Genomic DNA, 22,754 nt, shown 5'->3' with positions numbered 1-22,754 from the left:
ACCCCAGGTCACTGTGCCTCACTTAAGCCAAGGCTTTATTGCAGATAGAGGTGTTCAGGAAAAATCAAACAAACAAAAATGAACCCTAAGAAAAGTGAGGTAGCAGGGTACTAGATTGTACCTATGAGTTCTGAGTAGCTGCAGTAGCTGCCAACACTGGAAAGCATGCTTCTCTCGTGTAGTAAAGCTTTTCTGACATGCAGACAAAATAGCAGAGAAAGAAAAAACTGGCTTGTTATAAATAACTTGGAGCTGAGGAAGTCATTCTTTAGAGTAACTATTTATGGAAGTACAAGGAGACATGCAATCCACTTGGAATAAAATAAAAGGGTCAGTTATACCACAGCAAGCTACCTTTGATATAGTGGTAGTAGGACAGAGCTCTCTCCAGATCTTACTTACCCTGACTCTTGGCAAAGAGAAGGGGTGGGTAGGAAAACGGCAGATGACCGTATTAAATGCAAAATATTAATTAAATGGAACAGTGTAATTACTTACGTACAGATATATTCTGCACGCATTGTACCTCTTCCAAGAAAAAAAAAAATCAAAACCAATTATACAAAATGAAGTTTCTTTTTATGTAAACTACTCTCGAAGCCTTTAAACTTTATTATCCATCATGCCCCTCTGAACCTGCAAACTGTTAAAGGTATTTATGCTGCTAGGATGACTACAGACCATCAATGCTCCTAGGGGAAACCTAGTACCATTGGACTGAATCTCATTTCACAGTTTGCAATAGTATAGCAAAATGTGAAAGAGTTCCTGCTCTTGTTTTCTCACATAAAGAGAATAAAAGCCACCACTGAAAAGCAACCATTGCTTCAATGGTTGAACCAGTTCAATGGATGCTTTTAAAGTGGTGCTGATAAAGTGTGAGTAAATACTCTAGTATCCAGCTAAAGAAACTTTACTGAGCTCTGTAGCTCTCATGATTCTGGAAAAAGTGAAAAAAGCAACTTGTCCTATGTGAACAAAATGAAGTCTTAAGTCTTTCCTCCAGCCTCCTTCCTTACATGTTAACTCCATTGAGATAAGATGAAAGGATTTTAGACTAATGTGAATTTGACTATGAAGAATGACCTTCAGTGAAACCACTGCGGGCCAGCTTGTGTGTTTGAGAACATTCTAAGGCACAGCTGGAGCAGAATAATTTGCCATATATATGTTCACGTGAGTGAAACATCAAATCTCTGGATTTTCACTGCATATGACACTGCAAAAATATCATATACTATACAAGGGTTACATAAAGTGAATCTGTATCTAAGGCAATGAATTGAGAAAGTTAAGGTAAAAAACAAACAAATCAGAAATGACCTGACACTACTTTAAACCAACCGTATCATTCAGTTCTCCTATAGGTTTACTGGACTAATCCACCTAAGTAAAGCAGAGAGAGGCCATCCCAGAAGGTGTGAGATATGTTTGTATCCTAACTAAAAGTGCAAAAAGCAATGACTTACAGTGCACAGTGATGGTGGTCGAGTCCATCATGCTTTTGTCAGTCAGAGAGCACTTGTATTCTCCTGTTGCATTTCGTCTCACATCCGTCATTACATAAGTATCTGAGCTTCTTATACCTTCTGCTTCTCCCTGTGGATGGAAAACAAAACTTTTATTGTATATGAGCCTGTTAAAAACATTCATTTTTGTTGAGATTTTTTTTATTATTATTACAAGGATCCTGAAACACTCCAAAATATATATAGATGCAGCATTATTGAAGTGTAGTTGCCTGTTAGTAACGTTAAGGTTTATTTCTTGCAAGACAGTATAGTTCTAGAAAACACCTACAATTAAAAGCTTGCTCTTTAACTGAATTACTAACTTATTTTAAGAGGACATTAAAATACAAAATCTGAAAGTTTAGCAGAAAGAATCTGGGAAGAAAACAAAAAGACTGAGTCTACAAATGAGTGTTAAGAGAAATCATAAAAGCAAAACGAACTGTGTTTCTAAATCTGTATCTGAAATGATACATTCACAGTTCAGGAAAAATCATGAAATGAAGTGTGCTGCATCATATATTTTTAAACAGCACACTTGCTCTATCTGTATCATGGTGTGGAGCCTGTAAGGGTATACACTGACTGACAGCAGTTACGTACAGAAACTGGTGTTTTGAATTAGCCAGAACATGTTGCTTTCTGGCTGTCCAGTTCCCCAGTTTCCACCTGATTACAACTGACTGACTCAGATCAGCTTTGAAACAAGCATAGACTGACACCCTAATTCATATCTCTGAATCCAGAGATTTTTTGTCACGATACCAGTAAGTCTTGCAAAGAAACCAGCAATTCCAGCTCACCTTGAGAGAGAAAGGACTAGTATCATGTAGCAGGAAAACTGAAGACAAACTGGGGTGTTTAGCTCACTCACAGAGATCGTGGAGCAAGGAGAGATACCACACACTTTTTCCCTGGCATACAGTGAGTTCCTAGGAGGATTCACTGAACCTAAATGGCTGTTCTGAGATAACAGAACTTCAGCTCCTAGTTTCGCTTGCTGCTCTTCACAATTCAAACACATCAGGAGTCCAGAATAGATGGGGATTTTGTTCAAATGGTGACATGCAGTTTTTGAAATACCTGAAAGCACGCCACTGCTTTTGGCCTCTCTCAAGATCAGCTCTGCTCACTACTTCAGTAGGAACAAAAAAAGGGATATAAAATAGGAGACAGAGAAGTAGGACATGGGAAGCAGGACTGGGAATCCTAGAATATAAAGCCACATCTGTCTGTGCATTTCACCAATACTAAGAAGATTAATGGAACCAAAGCCTTTATTTTTCTCAATTTGTCTTATGCACTTGACAGATTTGTCCTACACTTTCTCCTGTATTGTTGCACTGATTCTTTTTTGTGTTGTTAGACTACTAAACAATTAATTAATTAAGAGACCTTGCACAGAGATTCATCTGTAAAAGTAAAAAAAAAAGATGAATTAATTTCCTGTACTTTCACTGCTGGATCTTTGGCTGTTATAACAACAGATGAGGTGATTTTATTCAAGGTGCTAAACCCCTTTTGTCAAAACTGCTTTTATCAAAATTATCTGATGCTGGGAAATCAAGCCTAACAATCTTAAGTAGGTCCAAACCTCAAAAAAAAACTTCAGGTGGGGTGGGGGCAAGAAGAGCTTGCTTCAAAATATTTTGACAACTCAGATGAGGTGGTCTCAGAGAGCCTATCTTCAGTTTTAGTCGCATCAAATTCCTTCCTTCATTTGTTATAAAATCACGTATACATTGGCACATAGTAATGTCTGTAGGAAGGGATGATACAGAATATTTTACTACGCAGTGACAGCGAGGCAGAACTTACTGGAATGTAAAACAGGAACTCCTGTGGAGGAGGGTTGCCATTTCCTGAGCACTTGAGAGTGATGTTATCGCCTTCTTTAATCCCACTACTTTGTGGTAGCACTTGAATAGTCACCTTCTCTGTTGGATCTGTGAAAATAACGTACGCATTTAATAGCTTCTGCAAAAAGCCATACAGTAACACTATGCATATGATACTCATGTCCAAAGAGTACGCAATTTTATCATCAAGCAGGTGAAGGTATTCACATGTGTAGATCTTTTTATAAAAGAACTGAAGCTAATCACACTTTCTATAGCTGTGCAAATGAAGTAAGTGCAAAGAAGCCATATGATACAAAATTAATTTTTCTTCGCCAGAATACCTGTAGCCGAAACAGCAATGATTACCACCATGTCATGTGCTTAAAAGAAAAAAACCTTGATCAGTATGAACAGTTTCATGGTGTGATTTCATTATGAGGGATTAACTTGTCCTCTGTGAAGCTCACTGTTCGGAGGACTGCAGCAATCAGAAAAATAACTGCAGCTCTCAACGCCTTGTGTTAGTACTAGATAATAGCCTTCTTGCATTAAAAAGAAAGAAATACGAACTAAGTGACTACGTTCAGCCTATTCTATATGCTGATCACTACAGGCTTTCAGAAAGATGAATTTGGTGAACATAATAGGACCCTTAACATAGTCAACAGAACTGTAAATGTAGCATACTTCTGTCATGTTCAGTGAAGCTGAACTGTAACTTACATTTCACTTTGGCAATTTTTTTAAGGCAAAGACAGACTATACTTTAATAGATGCTATTCTTTCTAAGTAGAAGCCTAAATATGATTTTTCAAAAACAAAATAAAATTAACAAAATTGTTTTCATTTCAATGAATAAATAAAATTCCACCAAAGATGCCAGTCTTGCATTAAGACACAGTATTAGTAGTATTATTAACACCTTATTAGACACTAAAAAAATCTACACAGCATAGAAACCCTTGCCTGACACTTGATTTTGTGTGTTTAGTGAAGGGGGTGCTCTACAACTGTCTGACCCTTAAGGTGTTCGTCATGTCTATCTTCTGCTATGGCATCTCTAACAGCAGCTGGATTCTGCTGTGGCCTCTTGATGACCGAGAGCCCTAACATAGCATCTCACTGCTCATCACAGGAGGAGGGGTACTGGTCTTCAACAAGCCACATCCTCGCTCCTTCAGATGCAACAGCCTCAGCTCCCTTTCAGGTCCAACAGCTTCCGTCTCAGTACCTTCAATGCTGAAGCACAGCCTTGCCTGCTTAGGAAAGGGAAATCCAGCATCAGTGCTGGTGTGGAATACAGCAGTGATGAAGTAGCTGGCCAGGAATCACACACACCTCTTGGTGGCTGCTGGGCCAAAAAAGCCAGTTTCAGGGGCTGTCTGGTAAGCTAACCTGCTGCAGAAACTTGTCTCTCCTTCTGTCAAGTTTGTGTGAAGGTGACCAAATGGGAAAAAGTTATCATAAAGGATGTCTAGATACACCCTGGAATTGCTTAGGCTTTGTGTCAAGACTGAAAAGGGATGAATTATAATGAGAAAGACTTTAGGACTTTAATTTGGAACAAGTTTTCCCACAGAGATGAACAGAACTGCATTAAAAATGGCCACAGTTAAACAAGAATGACATTCTTGCAAATCACCAGTCTTTCCTACAGGAATATCTTACCCTTCTATCTACTGCAATCAACCAGGAGCAAATTTTTAACTTCATTCTCTAAACTGGAAAAGAAAAACAAATCTACAGAAGTAAATACCAAAAGACTCATCAAGTTGCTCTCTAAGCTGAACAGGTCACCCTTCTGAGGAAGACACAACCTGATTACAGGAAGACACAGTGTTCAGTGCAATGATGAGTGCTGCTTAGCATGAGTGCTGCTTAGCATGAGTAATGTGCTCCCCTGCTTTCACTAATGAAGAGGAGCAGCCTCCCAGTGGCACATATCCCTGGCTTGGCCCATCTTACCTTGTGCTTCTGGAAACCTTACACTTTGTACCTGCTTTCTGCAAGAGCAAAATTCTGGGAGTCACCACCAAAAGGCAGCTATTTAGCAAATGAATGCTGCTATCCCAGACCCACCACGGCCACAACTGACATCATTCTACATAATTTCAAGAAAAATACCAGTGCTGGAAGCAGCATGAGTATAAAGTATCTTTGAGTCAAATCTGTTATGTAAAGGAGTTTATCCATAACAAGACAAAGGCTTAACAACAGGGCACGACTGGAAAGTTCGCCTGACAAACATTATCTTTTTACGCTGCTTAATGGTGACCAGAGCCCAACACAACTGGAGTCTAGGTAATTCAGATATCTGAGATACCATCCAACCACCCAGCTCCAGGAGTTCTCTTGTATTACTGATATTACTTTCAGTAGCTTGCTTGCTCGCTACAGCTGCAAACCAAAGCCCACTGTTAAGTACTGAAAACTACTGCTAGCTGAGCTAAGTTACCCATTTCCAACTAGCATCCAGCTTGGCAGGAGCTAATTCACTTTTCTTCTTACACCAGGTTACAGTGGCTGGCGGCTTCCAGAATGTCAACGAGATATTAAACATTTGAGTACTAGAGACTGCACTAACCCAGAGCTAAAAACCAACCCACTAAAACACTTCTTAAATCCTGACTGAACAGGTCTTTAAAAAAATCTTGTGCGGACATAGTTCTAAGCATGCTCTCCCAATTTCTTTATGATAAATGGGTAAGTTGCAAGGAATCTTACTAGATAGCAGAATTAATAGCAGGTTATCTTTATGATTTTCTTCTACTTGCTTCAGAGATGTGAAACATGATGGTTTTGGCAGTCAATCTGAAAAAAAAAGGCTGAAAGACTTCCATTTCTTAGAGTTGGAGTCTGCCATTTTTTTCCATCTGCATTACATTTGTCTCATAAGAAAATCACATTTATTGAGAAAGAAACTAATTAGGTTCACTGAACCAACTGAACCAAATTAAAAAGAAAAAAAAAAAACAAACCCAAAAATAAATCAGACATGTCATTATCATCAACTAACATCAGTGAAGAAATCCATATGTTGAAGCTTTGGATGTCTATTAATAAAGAGTTTCAGAAACTCATTTGACGATGCATTTGAGCCGAGTAAGGAACTGAAGTTACAGCAAATGAAAACAGTCAGAAAGGAAATTGGGACATTGGGTAATCCCATACTCTAAGGCCAAAGTTGATACTTGAGGCCTATTCAGTCCTGAAACGGTACTGAAGGGTGTGCCTGCCTCCCACTGTTGGCTAATTAGCAGTACAATGATACCACCCACCTCTGGAGGAAGAACTATCTTAACTAAATTGTGTGTTACTAGACCAGGTAGTGTAGCAAACATTAAATCTCGAATACGGAGTGCACGAGGTATCTGGGCAGTGACTATTCTGCAGTGTAGTGCAGCCTTCTTGTTCCTTCATCTCTCCTTCCTAATTGCAAGGGCACGTAGTACATGCACCACAGAAACCTGAGAGAGCCTTATCCTCAACAGGTGAAGTAACCTAATGCATGAAAGTGGTGGGGAAATGGGGACAGCAAAGCATGTCTCGGCAAGTAACAGTAACAAGTGCTTTCTGGTCATTTTAGCTCTCTGACATTACTGTGATTATCTGCCACTCACAGGAGGAGTTATTCATAGTCATAGAGCTCCACAAATGACAAAAATAAACCCCAGTGAAATTTGGTACTCTACTTCAAAACAAAACCTAAAACAGTCCTTAGCTTTAAAGTGATGGGATTGGTGTCCAGAGGCTTGAAACCTCTATGTTATTTCAAAGGATAAGTGTTACTGTCCCAGAGGTTTTCTTCTCTACTAGTTCTGCCAGTTGTCATTCTGGAGAAACAGCTGGTGTAAAGGTGACCTTAATCTACTCTGGTTTCCCCAGGTGAAACCAAGGAGCACCTTCTCCAAGGATGGATTTGATCTGACCAAGGTCAAAACTGATTCCCTATTCTGCTGCTCAATAAACTTCACATGTGAAGGAGAAGCAACTAATTATGTAGGTAGAACGTACCCTGTCACTTTGCTTACAAGGCACTGGAGCACATCTGCTGGCTGCAGAAATCCAGTCTGCATTACTATTCCCTTTGCATTCAGCAGGATTACAGAGTTGTTACACAGTCTATATTAAGGCCCTGTTAGATGTCTGGACTGTATACTTAGACCTCATCATTCCCAAAATAGGGAACTTTCTTTTATAAGCTGAGGTATTACCTGAAGTGCACAGAAAGATAACACCTGACTGGGCATCTTGCATCTCTCCTGTTTGTCTTCATTCTGCTACAACCTGCTACCTTCAACAGTCCTTCAGAAGCGTCATTTTTACAAGCCTTTGAAATGCCTCTTCCACCTTCTCTAACTGCCGCCACCCGCTCTGACCTTTCCTTGCCAACTGTCTGTTTTCTTTACTCAAAGGAGAATGACGATTTCCGTGTTGGTCAGTGACACAGTAAGGGAGCTGCTTTAGGACTTGGGCCACATGGAAGTAATTATTTACACAAATTCTGTACTACCAATATATACAATATTCAAATGATACATTTAAAATGTAAAAGTCAGCATCTTACAGTTGCAGAGAAGCTACGACATTTTGTGCAAGGTAGTCTGCCAGCATTAGCTGCTTGGCGCTGACTCTGCAAAAATTAATAACATACGAGTATACTAAAAACTATATTGTGCATTTATTGCATATTTCAGGGGGCACAGAGAGTCACTCTAATCAACCACTCTAACTTCTATTAAACTTCTGAGAAGCCCATTTCACTGTAACCTTTTGTGGTTACCACTTTCCTCTTGTCAATGCACTCTTGATATTCAGTGTTCTACTGTTAGAAAGAAATCAGGTAAATCTGAACATAAGTAAAAATTACACAATGTGCTTGCTGCAAACCAGCTTTGAAGAAACCATCTTGACAGCCAAGCAGTAATGTCTCTGTAATTTTGTAAACTGTCTCTGATTTTGCTTTTTACCCTGTGGTAGACTTCATACAGCAATAGATGCTTTTTAATAACTTACAGTGAACATCGAAGACAACTGGTTCAGACTGTATAGTTTTCTGGCCAGATGGTCCATAATATGTCACAATGCAAGAAAACTTGGCATTTGCATCTTCCTTTGTTGGCATGTACTGAAGAGACGATGTCATAGTGAAGAGTCCAGTTGATTTGTTCACAGACTTTTGCAAATTTATGACCACAACTGAAAAAAAAAAGTGTCACACAGACAGAATTAGCAACCCTTTTCCTACATTTGTTGCCTGCTCTATATTTTTTATCAGGCTGCAAACATGGAAGCAGCATGACAAATTACCAAAGAGACTGTACAAACAGTTTTGCTCTAGTATTGCCACTGACATACACCAGGAACGTTTTATCAACAACATACTCCTAAAATACAATACATTTAAATCATTAAATCTAAGTAATAATTTTTTAAACCCCTAATTGCAAATCAGTGGCTTTTTAAAACAAACCTCAGCTTAATTTGTAAGACAGAAAGAAGGCCTCAAAAATGCTGGCAAAACAAATTTTTAGGATCACATAACTTAATTTTTTAAGCATTCTCTATTTTATGGAAGGTAAAATATTGTGGTCTGATCAGCCTGATAAAATCAAAGTTGAAGGGGAGATGAAAAAAGTGTTCCTCCTAAACATTTGGGAAAACAAATACCTGTATAAGATGATTACGATCTATGTGGTCCAAACCACAATACTGAACAGGTGTGAAACTGAGACAGTTAATACCTTATAAGAATTCAGAAATTACATACAAGTTTCTACTAGCTACACAGGTTTCAAGAATAGTTTTGCAATAGCATTAACAAAGGCAACCCTTCCCCCTATGATGTGGTTTTAAGGCTGGAACTGAAAGAGAGAGATTATACGGCACAGCTTGCGTGCTCTGAAAGGCCTAGAAGTTTCCTTCCTGTTTCATCTTTACACATGAGAAGTCTTCCTCAAAGGAACAGTACATTAGACTACAGCAGAGCAAGCCAACCACATCCTGGGCTGCATCAAAAGAAGTGTGGCCAGCAAGTTGAGGGGGGTGATTCTGCTCCTCTACTCTGCCCTGGTGAGACCCCACCTGGAGTACTGTGTCCAGCTCTGGAGCCCCCAACATAAGAAGGACATGGACCAGTTGGAGAGGGTCCAGAGGAGGGCCACGAGGATGATCAGAGGGCTGGAGCACCTCTCCTATGAGGACAGGCTGAGAGAGTTGGGGCTGTTCAGCCTGGAGAAGAGAAGGCTCCGGGGAGACCTTATAGCGGCCTTCCAGTACCTAAAGGGGGCCTACGAGAAAACTGGAGATGGATTTTTGACAAGGGCGTGTAGTGATAGGACAAAGGGTAATTGCTTTAAGCTGGAAGAGGGTAGGTTTAGATTACATACAAGGAAGAAATTCTTCATTATGAGGGTCGTGAGGCACTGGAACAGGCTGCCCAGAAAAGTTATGGATGCCCCATCCCTGGAAACATTCAAGGCCAGGCTGGATGGGGCTTTGAGTGACCTGGTGTAGTGGAAGGTGTCCCTGCCCATGACAGGGGGTTGGAACTAGATGATCTTTAAGGTCCCCAGCAACTCAAACCATCCTGTGATTCTCTGAACTCTTATAAGCACAGTTCTTCAGGCATACACCTGTCTGTGCATTCAGGAACACTGGCCATTACTGAAACATACCTTCTTCCACAGGCTGCAAAACTCTCCCGTTTTTGTACCACGTAACATTGCCTTTGGGATAACTGTCTCTTGCAATGCATTCCCCGAGCTGCAAAACAGATAGGAATTAGTCGCTATTTTTCTTCACTACATTTCAACACAATTCTATTTTTACTTATGCTGATTTAGGTAAAGATTTCAAGAAAGTTCAAATGGTTAGCCCCAATCATTCTTTCAAAAATAGGACAAATCCCATCAGTGTGGTTTAGGTACAATTTGGAAGAGGGTTTGGTGGTGGGTGTAAGATCAGGATGGCCCCTGTTTGCAGAGACAGGCAGGGCTAATGTAGTAGTGGTGAGGGAACTGCTCTGCGCTCAGCCTTGCCTATAGACCATGATCTGTCATGGGCAGGCGTCCACGGATGCACAGACACCCTCTCTGAACCTCAGTCCATCACCTCTCTCCTTCTTGACTGTAAAGGGACTTCAGGCAGCCGTCAGGCACATAACTTTGAGGAAGAATGCTGCTCTTACCATTTGTAGCTTCTCTGTTTCTAAGAAGTCTGCTCGATGTAAGATTTCTGGTTGAGAGGGTTGTTCTAAAATAAATACAGGATAAAAGTACTAGTGAAGGGAGCACAAACAGCTACTTGAAAACCAAAAAATTACTAAAAGATACATGGATTTTGAGACTAAATAGAACAATCTGGTCTGGTATAGTCTTAGCTATGCTTTGCCATTAAAAGAAGAAAAAGTGAGACACTTCTACCTCGATATTACCAAATGGTTTGAAAAGGAAAAACCATCACCTTAAAATGTGTCATACCTTCCACAACAAATTCCATGAATTGTGACTATATATATTTTAGCCAAAGAGATCAGTTCAGCCCCTGGGAGAGGAGAAACTGATCTGATCCATCTGATTTATATGATACACATGCTGGAGAATGAACTAGTAGTACAGAAACTACAGCAACAGAAAAGCAGCTTTACTGTGTATATTACTGTAGCTAAACTGTCACATTACAAAGGAACAAATTCAACCTAATCATTCTTCTAATGTTTATTTTTCTAACTGGGTTTGTTACATTTAAGAAATTCAGATGATACAGATAAGTGTAATTACTTTAACTGATTCTGAGTTAGTTATGACTCTTTTAAAAAAAAAAAAAACAACTTTTTTTCAGTGCCAGTATGTCTTCTTATTTACTTTTATTATGGTAGATAGACCTCTTAGCTTGCCAAAGTGGAGCATCTATCAATGCTCCCATCATAAAAGACTACTTTCTAGAGACTATCTGTAAAAATAGTTTGGCCTGAAGCCCGGAATGCAAATTTTTATCTCCAAAAGAGACAGTTTTCCCCACAAATTTTAAAAGAAGAGGCAAAGAATGAGGGGGAAAAAATAAATCAATGTTTATATAGTCAAAAAAAGCCTCTACACCCTAGCTATACTGCTTAAATAAGCACACATATTATATACCTTTGCAGACTGAAATATCTTTAACCATGTCAGCTTACACTTTTTTCCAAATCAAGCTCCCTGTGAAATAACATATGTATGTCAGTAATCCCAGCCCAAAGAGAACTTCACTGTGTCTTGCCACAATCTCTACACACTGATGAACTTACTAATGTGCAAGCATACTGCTCCTGCTGTTGCAAAGACAGCAAGCTCACGTTTCCACAATAATCCATTTGCTCTGTGCGCGTGTGTGTTTGTGCACGCACAAATGCATAGATATCCTTCGCTTGGAAGACTAAGCCAGGATGGAACAAGAACAACAGCTCAAAAGGGAAATGAAAGACAATAAAAGAAGCTATTCATCTGACATTTTCAAACAACTCTGCTTGTGGCAAAAAAACACCAAAACCCAAACAAAACAGTCAAAGCTATACACCCAACCACCACAATTTCTTCAAAGGGCTAACAAAGATATTTTAAAAAAATGTGCATATTTATTTATCTTTTGTTAGTTTTAAAGGAAAAAGGTTAATTACTTTCTGTAAGGAACTGTCAAGGACAAAGCATTTCATGTCAATTCAAGCAAATTAGGTTTTACAAGACCATTAACATGTCTTCTGGTTCAGATTTTTGGGTCCCATAAGCAGGCGTAGTTGGCTGCCTGTCACAGTCACCAGCTGATCAAACCACAGACCACAATGCTGCCCTCCACTTCAGCTTTGCTTCCTTTGATCTCTCATCTCCCTCAGGGACTGTTCCAAGAAGTCCTGCTCTGTGCTTTGGACCCCCCTCCCCCCGCAACGCTCCTACGGAGGGAAGGGGAGGACCTCCTGCTCTGTGGCTCCTGTGCGGCTCTCCCAATTTTGAGTGCTCTGGTGACCCAGCAGATGCTCCAGTGGAGAGGCCGCCATCTGCCCTCTCAGAGCAGCCCCAAAAGGAAACGCCTGCTACCAAATCCCCACAGCTGCCGCACATGCACCAAGGTAATTCACTGTAAAAGACTTACTTGGCATTTACTAGCTCAGCATCTGAATCAAGAAGAAATTTTAAACTTGGCAGCAGCAGAGCCCACTTCAGTGGGTTTGCAACTTCAGCACTCTGCTTATCTCTCAGCTTAAGAGCTTGCCAGAGTACTTTGCAACTCCATATAGGTCCTATAATAAGGAGGAAAAGAGCTCACTGCTTGCAAAAGCCAAGCATCAGTGTAGCAGGACAGCACCTGATGTCCGCCGAGCTGCTCTGCTTTGGAAACTCTGGCCATTTAATTCCAGAAGAAAGACACTGACAGGATCCATCTGGAAAGCTCGTAGAGCTTGTTTGAGTAGTCCAGCAAGTGAGACTAGCAGGTGGTACCTGTGCAATAAGCCATTTCAGCTCATTAGTTCTGAGTTAATCAGGTAGCACAGCTGAGGACGTGACAAGCTCCAGCGAAAGCCAGCATCAGTCACGACTTCTGAGATACAGTTGAGTTTCAGGTGCAGAAGATTTTGGTTTATGAGGGTTTGTACTGCTGCAGCTTAGCTCTGTATCTGTGGTTCAAGGAATCAGAAACTCCACTGGTAGCTTGCAGGCTACTCTTAGCTCTTTCGTAATTAGACTAAAAAAAAGCAAGCAATCAACCAACAATAAAAAATGAAACCCCAAAAACCACACTCAAGGAAGTTAAATGCAAAGAAATGTTAAGAAAATCCTAAATAAAGTTGTGAACTCAAAATGACAAACTGCAAAGGTAATTTTTTCTTGCAGTGCGAAGTCAGCCACATTACATAGATGGCATCCTCTATTCTTACCTCCTTTAGTAAATAGAAGCTTTCTCTATTAGTATTAATGTACATAATAAAACATACAAGCTGTGCTCCATGGCTGAGTTAGCATTGTGTTAATATTTAGTACAGTACACAGTAATTCAAGCAGTTAGCATCTCATTCCACCATATACCACTGTCTCATCTACATATTTACTACCGTGCAGTAAGTAAACATGATAATTCTTTATAATTTCCTTTGAAGCGCCCTGTTTACTGTGCGTGCTCTGAGCACATTCCTTCCTGTTGTCATTAATTGTTCTTGCAGACAAATTGAAAGTGAAACGAGGGAAAGGAATTACTGCTGACTCCTAATCTAGCTATAAACTCATTTACGCCACTGACAAACTTCTGCTTAGACACCACCGACGACGCCCTGATACCTTCTCTCCAAGAGAAGCATAAGGTTGCCCTTCCAAAACACAAATTCGTGCTTTCCAAGAAGAAGTGTGATCTCTTTGAAACTGCCCATCCAGGCAAGCAATGCGTTCCCACAACAGAGACTTACTTTGACTGAGTAACTCTGCATCTGAAGAGCAACAAAGGCCAAAAAAAAAAAAAAAAAGCCACCAAAAACCCACGAAGCTGAGGAAGATACCCACCACTGTCACAGAGCGGCATCTGCAAACACTAACTTTAATCTCAGCAGACCTGCGCCCCTAAAAAGGCCTAACGGACACCTCCACAGGGTGAGTCAGGGTTTGAGGGATCGCAGGTCTGCTCAGAATCACCACCAGGATGAGGCCAGCTTTGACCACTCTCCTGTGCGAGCTCAGAGCAGGGCTGTGCCTGAGGGTTCTGTGGTTTGCACTGCGGATCAGCCTTCTGATCAGTTTATAATGATATCAAAGACTAATGAACTTTGTTGTGCTCTAAAAGGCAACTGCAGACTGGTCTTCCTCTTGGTAGCTCGGCAGGGGACAAAAGAAGGATTTGGGGCTAGCAACTCTGTTTTCCAGCCTCTCGCTGTCTCCCTCACAGTTCACACTGTTGCATGCTCACTGCTCGGAGCTGCTTTAAACCTCCCCAATGATCTAATCCTGCAGACCGCACACAGTTAATGCTTCTCTCCTGCAGAAAAATTCCCTCAGAGAACAAATGGAAAATAATCAGTGCTAATTTTACATTTTTCATTTCCAAGGCCAAATGACATCACATAAGTGAGTCATTATCAAAGCCTAAAATTCTCTTTGAGCCAGCACTTATCATGAATAAACTGCAAGTGCAGGCAGTCCTGTTACGTAAATGCCACCAGTAGATTACATTTTTGAAAGCTGCAGAAATTTGCTAGTCTTAGTAATTTACTCAGCCAAACTTACTTTCTTGGCTTTAATCTTTCCCTTAAACAAAAGTTTCTGCAGTTTACGATTCAGATGCTGATGAATCATTAACAGTATTAACAACTAGATTTACTTACTGAAGACTTTGACTATCGTTGGCTCTTCGGAAACATCGTCTTCTGTAACTAGCATACAAACAAATCTCTTTTCATCACTGATTCTTGCATTCTTGATGGACAATGTGTAGTTTTCTGAGAGACTCAACCTGTCTTTGTAGTCTGGTACATCATCATACTGTACATTTTTTTTTGTCGATGATCTGAAGGCAATAAATACTGGAGATCCATTTGGCATTTCCTATAATAAAAAGACAAACACCTCTATTTTGCATAAATACTCATTTAGAAGTTCCTGAAGATCTGCAATTGGTACAAATCCATAATTTAAAAAATCTGAAAACTACATCAGATGGCTTTTTTTCCTGACTCATTTCTGCTGGTCAAACAAGAAATTCAGTGTAATACAAGAGCTAGTTTAAGGCTGCTGTGAGAATATAATCAGCAGAAATAATTTCAATTATTTAGCTCAATCTCAGCATAGCATAGGGCTTTCTCTGATGAAGGCTGGTGGTTCTGGCACCACCTGCCTCTGTTTGAAAAAGTATTTGAAACAGAAGCATTCGTGAGCGAGACTCAAAAGCTTATGTTTCTTTTTTTTTCCATGACTGTTTTACATATTCATATTGTTTGTCTGGGATATTCAGATTTCATTCCAAATGCAGGATTTAATCAGGCATAACTGCCTATTTTATTCTAAATTAGTTTTTAGCTTTTTTTTCCTCTTTGTTTTTAAAGGACCCAAGTGCTTGTGGCATGGGAATATACATACAATCAAACATTGTTATTTATGCATCTCAGGATAACCTGCAAAATATCATTTTGTAGATATCCTCCTTATATTAATCAGTATGCAGCTGCCATCCTAAAAAGGAATACAAAGTTGACAGCCTCGCACAAACCCACCGTATCAAAAAATTTATTTTTATGAGAGACAATGTTACAGGCTGAGTTCTGCAGGATTTAATTCCCCTCTACTCCTACAGACGCACACAGAGCAGGGACAGATGCTGTCTGCCATTAAATAAAGTGAGGTGAAAGGTTGACTCCTTCTTTATTGTGCTGGGGTCTGGAAGAGGTTTTCATTCCCTTTTATCCCTCGCACATTGCAGCACTGGTGTGAGTAGTGTTCCCAGCACAATACCTGAGCTTGACTGCAGCGTCCACAAAAGCACGACGGTGCTGTGGCAAGAGACGAGTGGTGTCAGAGCTGGGTAGGCGGCAGGAGGGAACAGCTAATGCAAAGTTTAAATTCCCTTATAGTCTTTCTCCCTCTCCCACTTTGGATCACTCTAGATGTGTCACACAGGAAAGAAAGCGTTGCCTTAACTCGATAGACACAAAGTCGGCTGTCAAGTGCAAACGAACTCTGCACTGTGAGCACACACAGGTAGAAACTGAAGGGAGCAACGCCTGCTTCTGCCATGACGCATTCTCCTGTGCCCTCAAGCTCCCACCAGCAACCTTAAATTGCTACTCCCAAGGCAGCAGAGGAGAAAATGGAGTTCCTCCTTATTCCAATGAAATAACCACCTGACTGAAAAAACCTAAACCCCCTCCACCTGCTATAAACAAGTGTTGCCATGCTGGGAGCTGCCCTGGGAGAATGGTTCACTTGGTTATGTGGGCTGTGTCAACAATTTCATACAATTTCAACTGGATGGGCTTTTTTGCACGTTGGGTTTCATGTCCCTTCCCATTCAGAAGAAGCTATAATGTCTCCACTTGCTGCCTGGTACGTGTCCAAGATGAGCAATCCAAATGCACTGGAAAGAGATAATGCATTTCTTTTTCTCAAAATAGCCTTGCATATTCATACAGATGGACCTACATGAACCAGTGTTACTGTCCCTTTTAGGGAAACGTTCTCCACAGACTTCTGACTTAATTTCCCAAAACTTGTTTTTGAAGCAGGTACTCTTGATAGAATAAGTTCTGCAAAAGCTGCAAACTTCCATGTACAAAGGAAGGAGCCAAGGAGGATTACAAAGCACCCCCAGTGGCAGACCAGTCTGCTGTAAAATGGGCTGGTGGATGCCATTTAAAAAGAGAAAGAGAGAACTATGTAATTTTAAATCCACTGCCAGAGGAGAAATAACGTTATTGTTGGTAACATTTTGGTTTGAGCACAAGAGGAGATTTAGATGAACTTTACAGGAGCAGGAAAAACAGATGTTCTGATGTCAGTCTGAGAAGCAGAAGAATTTTGGTCTCCTGGTGCTTTTTTCCACATCTGCTTCCAGGCTTCATTTGACTTTGATATGCTTATTCTTCTTCCAGCCTGGGATACCAATGGCACATAGGAGAAGTGCATCCTGTAGTGTTCCTGCTGCAGGCTGACCGAGATGACCAAGAGAGCACCAGTGCTTTTGCAGTGTGCCTCTGTTCTCCGCGCGCCACAAACAGCAGAGTGAAACCACCAGCGATTCTACTAAGGTCAGCTCTGCCCTCTTCTTTGCTGTGCATAAAAGCATGAAACAGTATTGAGTGACTGTCAGATCAACCAGACCTGGGGACAGTGCTTTCCCAGGGATGAAGTGTACTCTGCTTCAGGCATTCTGCTTCAAAAGTATTCAAATGTACAACGATGGCTCTGTCAAGCGAGTGAGACACGACTGGGTAACATGCCAGATCTGTAATACAGGTTGGCAGAGAACTCCTGAATAATTATTCCTTTTGAACAATGAGAATAATTCCTCAAATCTCTAATCTATGCTTGGCAGAAATTATGCAGTTTGGAATCTTGCAGTCTTACAAACACAGGAATAAACGTCTTCGTATCCAAGGCAGAAATCCTATAGATTGGAGTCCTGTAATCTCTCACACAAAAAAATACACATCTTCTTATACCAGCTCTAATGAAAGTAAAGATAAGCTATACTTACATATTTCCATTTCCCAAACATAAGACCATCTGGTACTTCTAGACGACAAGGCATAGTAATAGTATCTCCATATACTGCATTGACTGTGTGCAATCCCAGAGCTGGAAGAGAAACAGAGAGGAAACAATTTTAAGCGTTTTCCTGAATTCTCATATGCTAGCTCACGTTTGGTTCATAAATATTACAAAAGCAGAGCCACCTCCTTTGCAAATGGTTATTTTCCAGCATGTAGGATTTATCCTCAAACCTCTAATGAAACGGGATTCCTGTCACTAGATCTCTTTACTTAAACATTATGACCTTTCCGGATCCACATTTCCTGCTGGTGCCAATGGGAGCCAAGTGGATTTCCAAACAGGATTGCACCTGCTCACCTGGATGAACACGTACGCTACAATCAGTATCCGCTATTGTCTCAAACTTAAAACTTGAAAGGGAAAATCCCTAAGACTTTATTTTCTTCATCTGAGAAACCGCACCACTTCTGCCTGGAGACGTTATGTTGCAATGCTACGTTGCGAGGAGCCCAGCAGACAAGTGATATTCTGACTGCTGTGCTACACTAAAAACTTAGAAAAGGAAGAAAGAAGAGAATGTTATTTAAATGCTGGCTTCTCTTAAACCTGGGAAACCAACTAGTCTGCACATTTAGATTTTTGAAAAATGAAGTGAAATGCTTCTATGAATTATTTAAGAATATTTTTTTTGAAACCTCAGCACAGTATTATTGTGCTAATGCATACAAATTTACAGAATAAAACTGACCCACTTATTTTCATTGTCCAAAACATGTGAACTGAACAAAAGCAAGAGACGCTAAAGTAATTAAATGTTAAAATGCAAGGAAGTTTAAAGGGGAAGATGTTAGAACTTGGTGCATTTGCTAAAAAGCAACTTTACTCTGCTCCTGTTTTCCACAGTTCCTCCTGCGCTCGGTGATGCTCGCTGCTCCTTACACTGGAGGGAGGTTCTGTCTCTGGCGCCTGGCGTCACCGAGCGAGCGCGCTGGCTGCCTGCTCTCTCCCACACCTCTGTGGCTTTTGTCAGAGACTTCCGCCCAGAGACTCAGGATCTCCCCCTTTGCTCTCCTTTCATTTGCAACTGGAGCTGCAAAATCAAAGGCTTACTGCCCAATAAACCTCATTGAAGAGAGTGCAGTGGGATGCTGGTAATGTAGCCAGGGCCACAGAAACACCCAGCCCTCTCAGAGACATTCATTTTTGCAGAGATTCAGCCCTTCTTGGTAGAGCTGGAAAAAGCAAACCTGTTCCCCTGCACCTCCAAAGACCTGAGCCGCAGACCCTTTATCTTTTCCCAAGTCCTGAGGCAACCGCTGGCATAACCTGACAATTCTCTTACTTTCTGCACATGTGCACTCTATAGGGAGAGCTTTCCCGAGAGATTTTTTTTTTTCTCTTTAAACAAAAGCATATATTTTCAAAGAGCCAAACAATTTAAATTAGATAGACTCCAGAGCATTCTCCTCAGGTTAAGACGTCAGAGCTCACTGTTAGCATCAGCTTATGTTTATCACTTGTATCACAGTGACAAATGAGGCTGTGATTTGTGCTGCATGGTACTGAGCAAACAAGGAGTATTCAAAAACCCTTCCTTAGAGATGCCTACAGCCTGAGTGGCATCACATGGTAAGGCAGAGAAGCCAGCAAGCAGGCTGGAGCTCCATGGACAAAAGGAACGCAGGAGATAACAGGCAGCAATAACCACTTAATCTTAAACTTTCATTCCTTCACATTGCTCCTTTTCAACTAAACAAATGCTAATCATCTTCTGATTCTGTTACACAATTAGTCACAAACATGCTTTAGGCACATCACTCACACTGTAAGGACTAGGTGCTCTAATTTGCTGTATGGTTCATGAAGACCAACTGATTTCTAAATTACAATAGCAGTCGGTCCACTAGATGGTGCTGAGTATGTGCAAACTCTAAAAATGATTTTTTTTTTTTTTTCAGAAATCTGTTAACTTCAATTTTATGGAAATAGAACCAATGTTTTATGAAATCAAACTATAAATGGAAGTAAAATTCAAAGCTGGAACAAATTTTTCCCTTGGCCCTCTCTTGCATTCATCCTCATTCTGATCTCCAGGAGAGGGACAACGCAACTTTGGCTTTGCAAGTTGAATCCCAATTTTCATTTCTGCTAGAGCTAGAAAAAATAGTCCCTTTTGGTTCCTCTCTCCCACAGGTGCAAAATTACAAGACACTTGCAAAGATATATGCAATTCCTAAGCTGGTTAGTACCAGTTGAAATTCCAGTCAAGTGTCATTTAGTAATTTTAAATTCTGTAATGGTATTTCACATCACATGGAAAACTAGAAACTGCTCCTCCTGCTAGAAGATACTCCCTGTCATTAGGGGAAAACAAAACAACCCTGTGGGATCTGTAATGTTGTTGTCTCTTAGACATCGACTTAACCGTTGTAAGTCGCTAAGGTAACAAGTATATGCCACCAAAGACGTGACAAGCAGCCTCATGAGTGTGAATGAAACTGCTTCTGGAAAGGATTTTTATTTACAGCATTCAGAGCAGGTAACCGATGAATGGCCTGATAAAGACTGGCCTCTGATTTTAGAGCTCCTCTTTCATCTGAAAGGCATTCCCATAAATTCTGCCTAAACTAAAATCATAATGTTTTTTCTGTGTTTGTTAACACAGAATCAGAAAAACACAGGTTTTACTTTAAATAGAGAAATGGTCCTTTCAAGAATATAAGAGGTCCAGCTGTAAAATTTTCTCTTCCCACTTCTGAAGCAACAAATCTGGGACATTTAAGGAGTCAAACTAATTGAATAACTGCAAACTTTCACTGCAGGAACTGAAGTAATCCCTGCAAAACAACTTTGCAAACGTAGACATTAAGAAACAAACTTAAAAAAGCACCTCAACAAATCTGGATATTCCCCTCTCTGTTGCTATATTTGTCAAATGGTAGGATGAAGAGGAGAATAGAAGAAAATGACTGCTTAACTATATGGCAGTGCTTACCATCAATCACCATTTTCTGAGAGGCCTTTACATAGTTTCCAGCTCATTCTAAGAAGAATAAAACGAAAGCGGGATCTACAATTACATAACAAATTGCTCCACGCCCTGACACAACACAGGGTCAATGTCAAGGCCCTTGTACCTCATCAACTGCAGGAGAGCACAAAGAATAACACTACAAGAAGTCACTGGACGTCGTGCCCTGCCTTGCTGTATTTCTGATGCACATTTCTGTAGCTAATTAAGAGGTCAACCAGCTCCCCCCGTATGATTTTCAGATGTTTCCTTGTAATACTGAGCCAGAGCTGTTAATAACAACACTAATTCAGTGCCAGGATCTCGTCCCACATAGGCAGGAGCAGCTCTACTTGAACTATGAATTACAGCTATGTACCAGGTTAATCCAGCTCACGTTCCTTCCATGTCTTCACATACAAGTTTGAGTGAGCTGAGGTGACTCTTAACTAATTTCCTCCTCTTTGAAGAAACTCAAAGTCAGATTAAACCTTTCCACATAGCCTTGGACACGGGAAGAAAGCAGCAGTATCAGGAGCTATTATGACTTGGAGAAAGATTCTTGCAGGACATTGCTAAATTGAGATGGCACTTGTTGCTGATGCTATTAATTACAGTACTTTCCACGTCCCAACAACATTGCTAACTGACTTTCTTCTTTGCCCCCCCCGCCTGTGTATCAGAGGGGAAGAACTAAAAGGACCCACATATCTGGGTGACAAAACAAAAAAATCTGACTACTCGATCAAAGGCTTAAAGGAAGAGGAGAGGCTGTTGCTATTTGAGATCCTCACCAAGAGTATATGATTGCAGGTCATAATTTAGACTAATTATTATTTTTAAATCAACAGGGTCATAAGAGGAATGGACAGATAATGAGTATCTAATAATCAGGAAGCTGATGTTTCTCTAAAGAAATAACAAAACCTGCAGGAAGTGCGTGGGAAGTAGCCATGTTTTCCACCTCCACATTCCATTTGAAATACAGAATATTTTTCTTGCCGCAAACACCTTTTTTAACTGCTTAAAAGTAACATTTTTTGTGACAAATATGAAACAGACCAAGGGCTGTTCAAACATCCTTTAGATGCAGGATCCACTGGAGACTACGAACTTGTATCTGAAAACTAGCAGAGGTACTGTCCAAAATTAAATCTTCACTAGCCTGCTTGGCTGCCTCACAGCACAGCTTACTTTAGTTACTAAAGCAAGGGAAAACTGGGCAGCTGAGCTTCTCTCAATATCCTAGAGTCCGCTAATTTAAACGGTGTTTTACATCTACCAAGATGCCCTGTATTTTCCTTCTGCACTTAATTTTTTACTGTTGATGATTCTGCCCCAGCAAGCTCAGCAATGAAGCTTTCTACTACATTTCTCTGGACCCAATGAGCAAGGTCTCATTACCAGAGAACAGCAGGACGCATTGGCCACTACGGTTCTCTACAGCAATCATCAGCAGCAAGCATGGGAGGTCAATTAGAAGCTTCTGAAATGGAAGTGTCCAAACTCAAAAGCTATTATGTCTATTTAGCCCCTACTTCAAAAACTGTGTTAGGTTTGACACTTCAAATCTCTACTTGAGGCTTTGGCCCTCCCATCTTATCTTCAGGTAGCCCAGATTAGCCTGTAACGTAATACATTGTGGGAGGCTAAGAAGTTCTGCCTAATGAAGTAAGTATTTTATTAAGTTGCTTGTTATCAAGCTCTGAACTAGCAACAGGTGGATTTTTCTTTCTGCCCTCCCCACCACTTCCTAAAGGGAATTCCGGTATGTAGGCATACATGCAAGTCCTCTTGAGCATCGATTTAGGCACCAGACAGGAAATGTCAGCATTTCACAAAAATAATAACCGTGCGTTCTTAAGATCAGGAAGTCACCTTTTACTAACAGTACCTTTTTTTTAAAGGACAAAGCAGTATATGAATGACAGCTGGGTATTGGTACAATGCAAAACATATTAGAAAAAAAAACCTGTCCACCTTTGAATGAATGAGACAGGACTTGACAACAGGTACTTACTGTCTCAGCTGTTGATACTGATAATGCCTTAAAGTGAATTTTAACACAGAAAAGTATTTTCCATTTACTTAGAAGCACTATTTAGAAAAAAAATTAATAGAGTTCACAGAATTACAGAATGGTTGAGAGTGGAAGAGACCTCTGCAGGTC

The 22,754-nt window shown here is 40.5% G+C and overlaps 1 protein-coding gene across 2 annotated transcripts in view; it reads right to left on the bottom strand.

Moving 5' to 3' along the window:
* ALCAM (activated leukocyte cell adhesion molecule) overlaps positions 1-22,754 on the bottom strand; it is a 121,041-nt gene that overhangs the window by 19,528 nt on the left and 78,759 nt on the right. For both annotated transcript variants that reach the window (XM_086762424.1, XM_086762433.1), the window contains exons 2-8: positions 17,558-17,658; positions 14,694-14,913; positions 10,542-10,606; positions 10,030-10,117; positions 8,369-8,551; positions 3,330-3,457; positions 1,470-1,599 (exon numbers count right to left, since the gene is read on the bottom strand). In XM_086762424.1, the coding sequence (XP_086618550.1) occupies positions 1,470-1,599; positions 3,330-3,457; positions 8,369-8,551; positions 10,030-10,117; positions 10,542-10,606; positions 14,694-14,913; positions 17,558-17,658 (915 nt within the window). The remainder of the gene's footprint in view (positions 1-1,469; positions 1,600-3,329; positions 3,458-8,368; positions 8,552-10,029; positions 10,118-10,541; positions 10,607-14,693; positions 14,914-17,557; positions 17,659-22,754) is intronic.

The sequence above is a fragment of the Chlamydotis macqueenii genome, chromosome 1 (assembly GCF_036417535.1).
Source record: "Chlamydotis macqueenii isolate bChlMac1 chromosome 1, bChlMac1.mat, whole genome shotgun sequence".
Taxonomy (NCBI): Eukaryota; Metazoa; Chordata; class Aves; order Otidiformes; family Otididae; genus Chlamydotis; species Chlamydotis macqueenii.
Note: the sequence above shows the minus strand (reverse complement) of the source record. Positions and strands in the feature narration are given on the sequence as shown.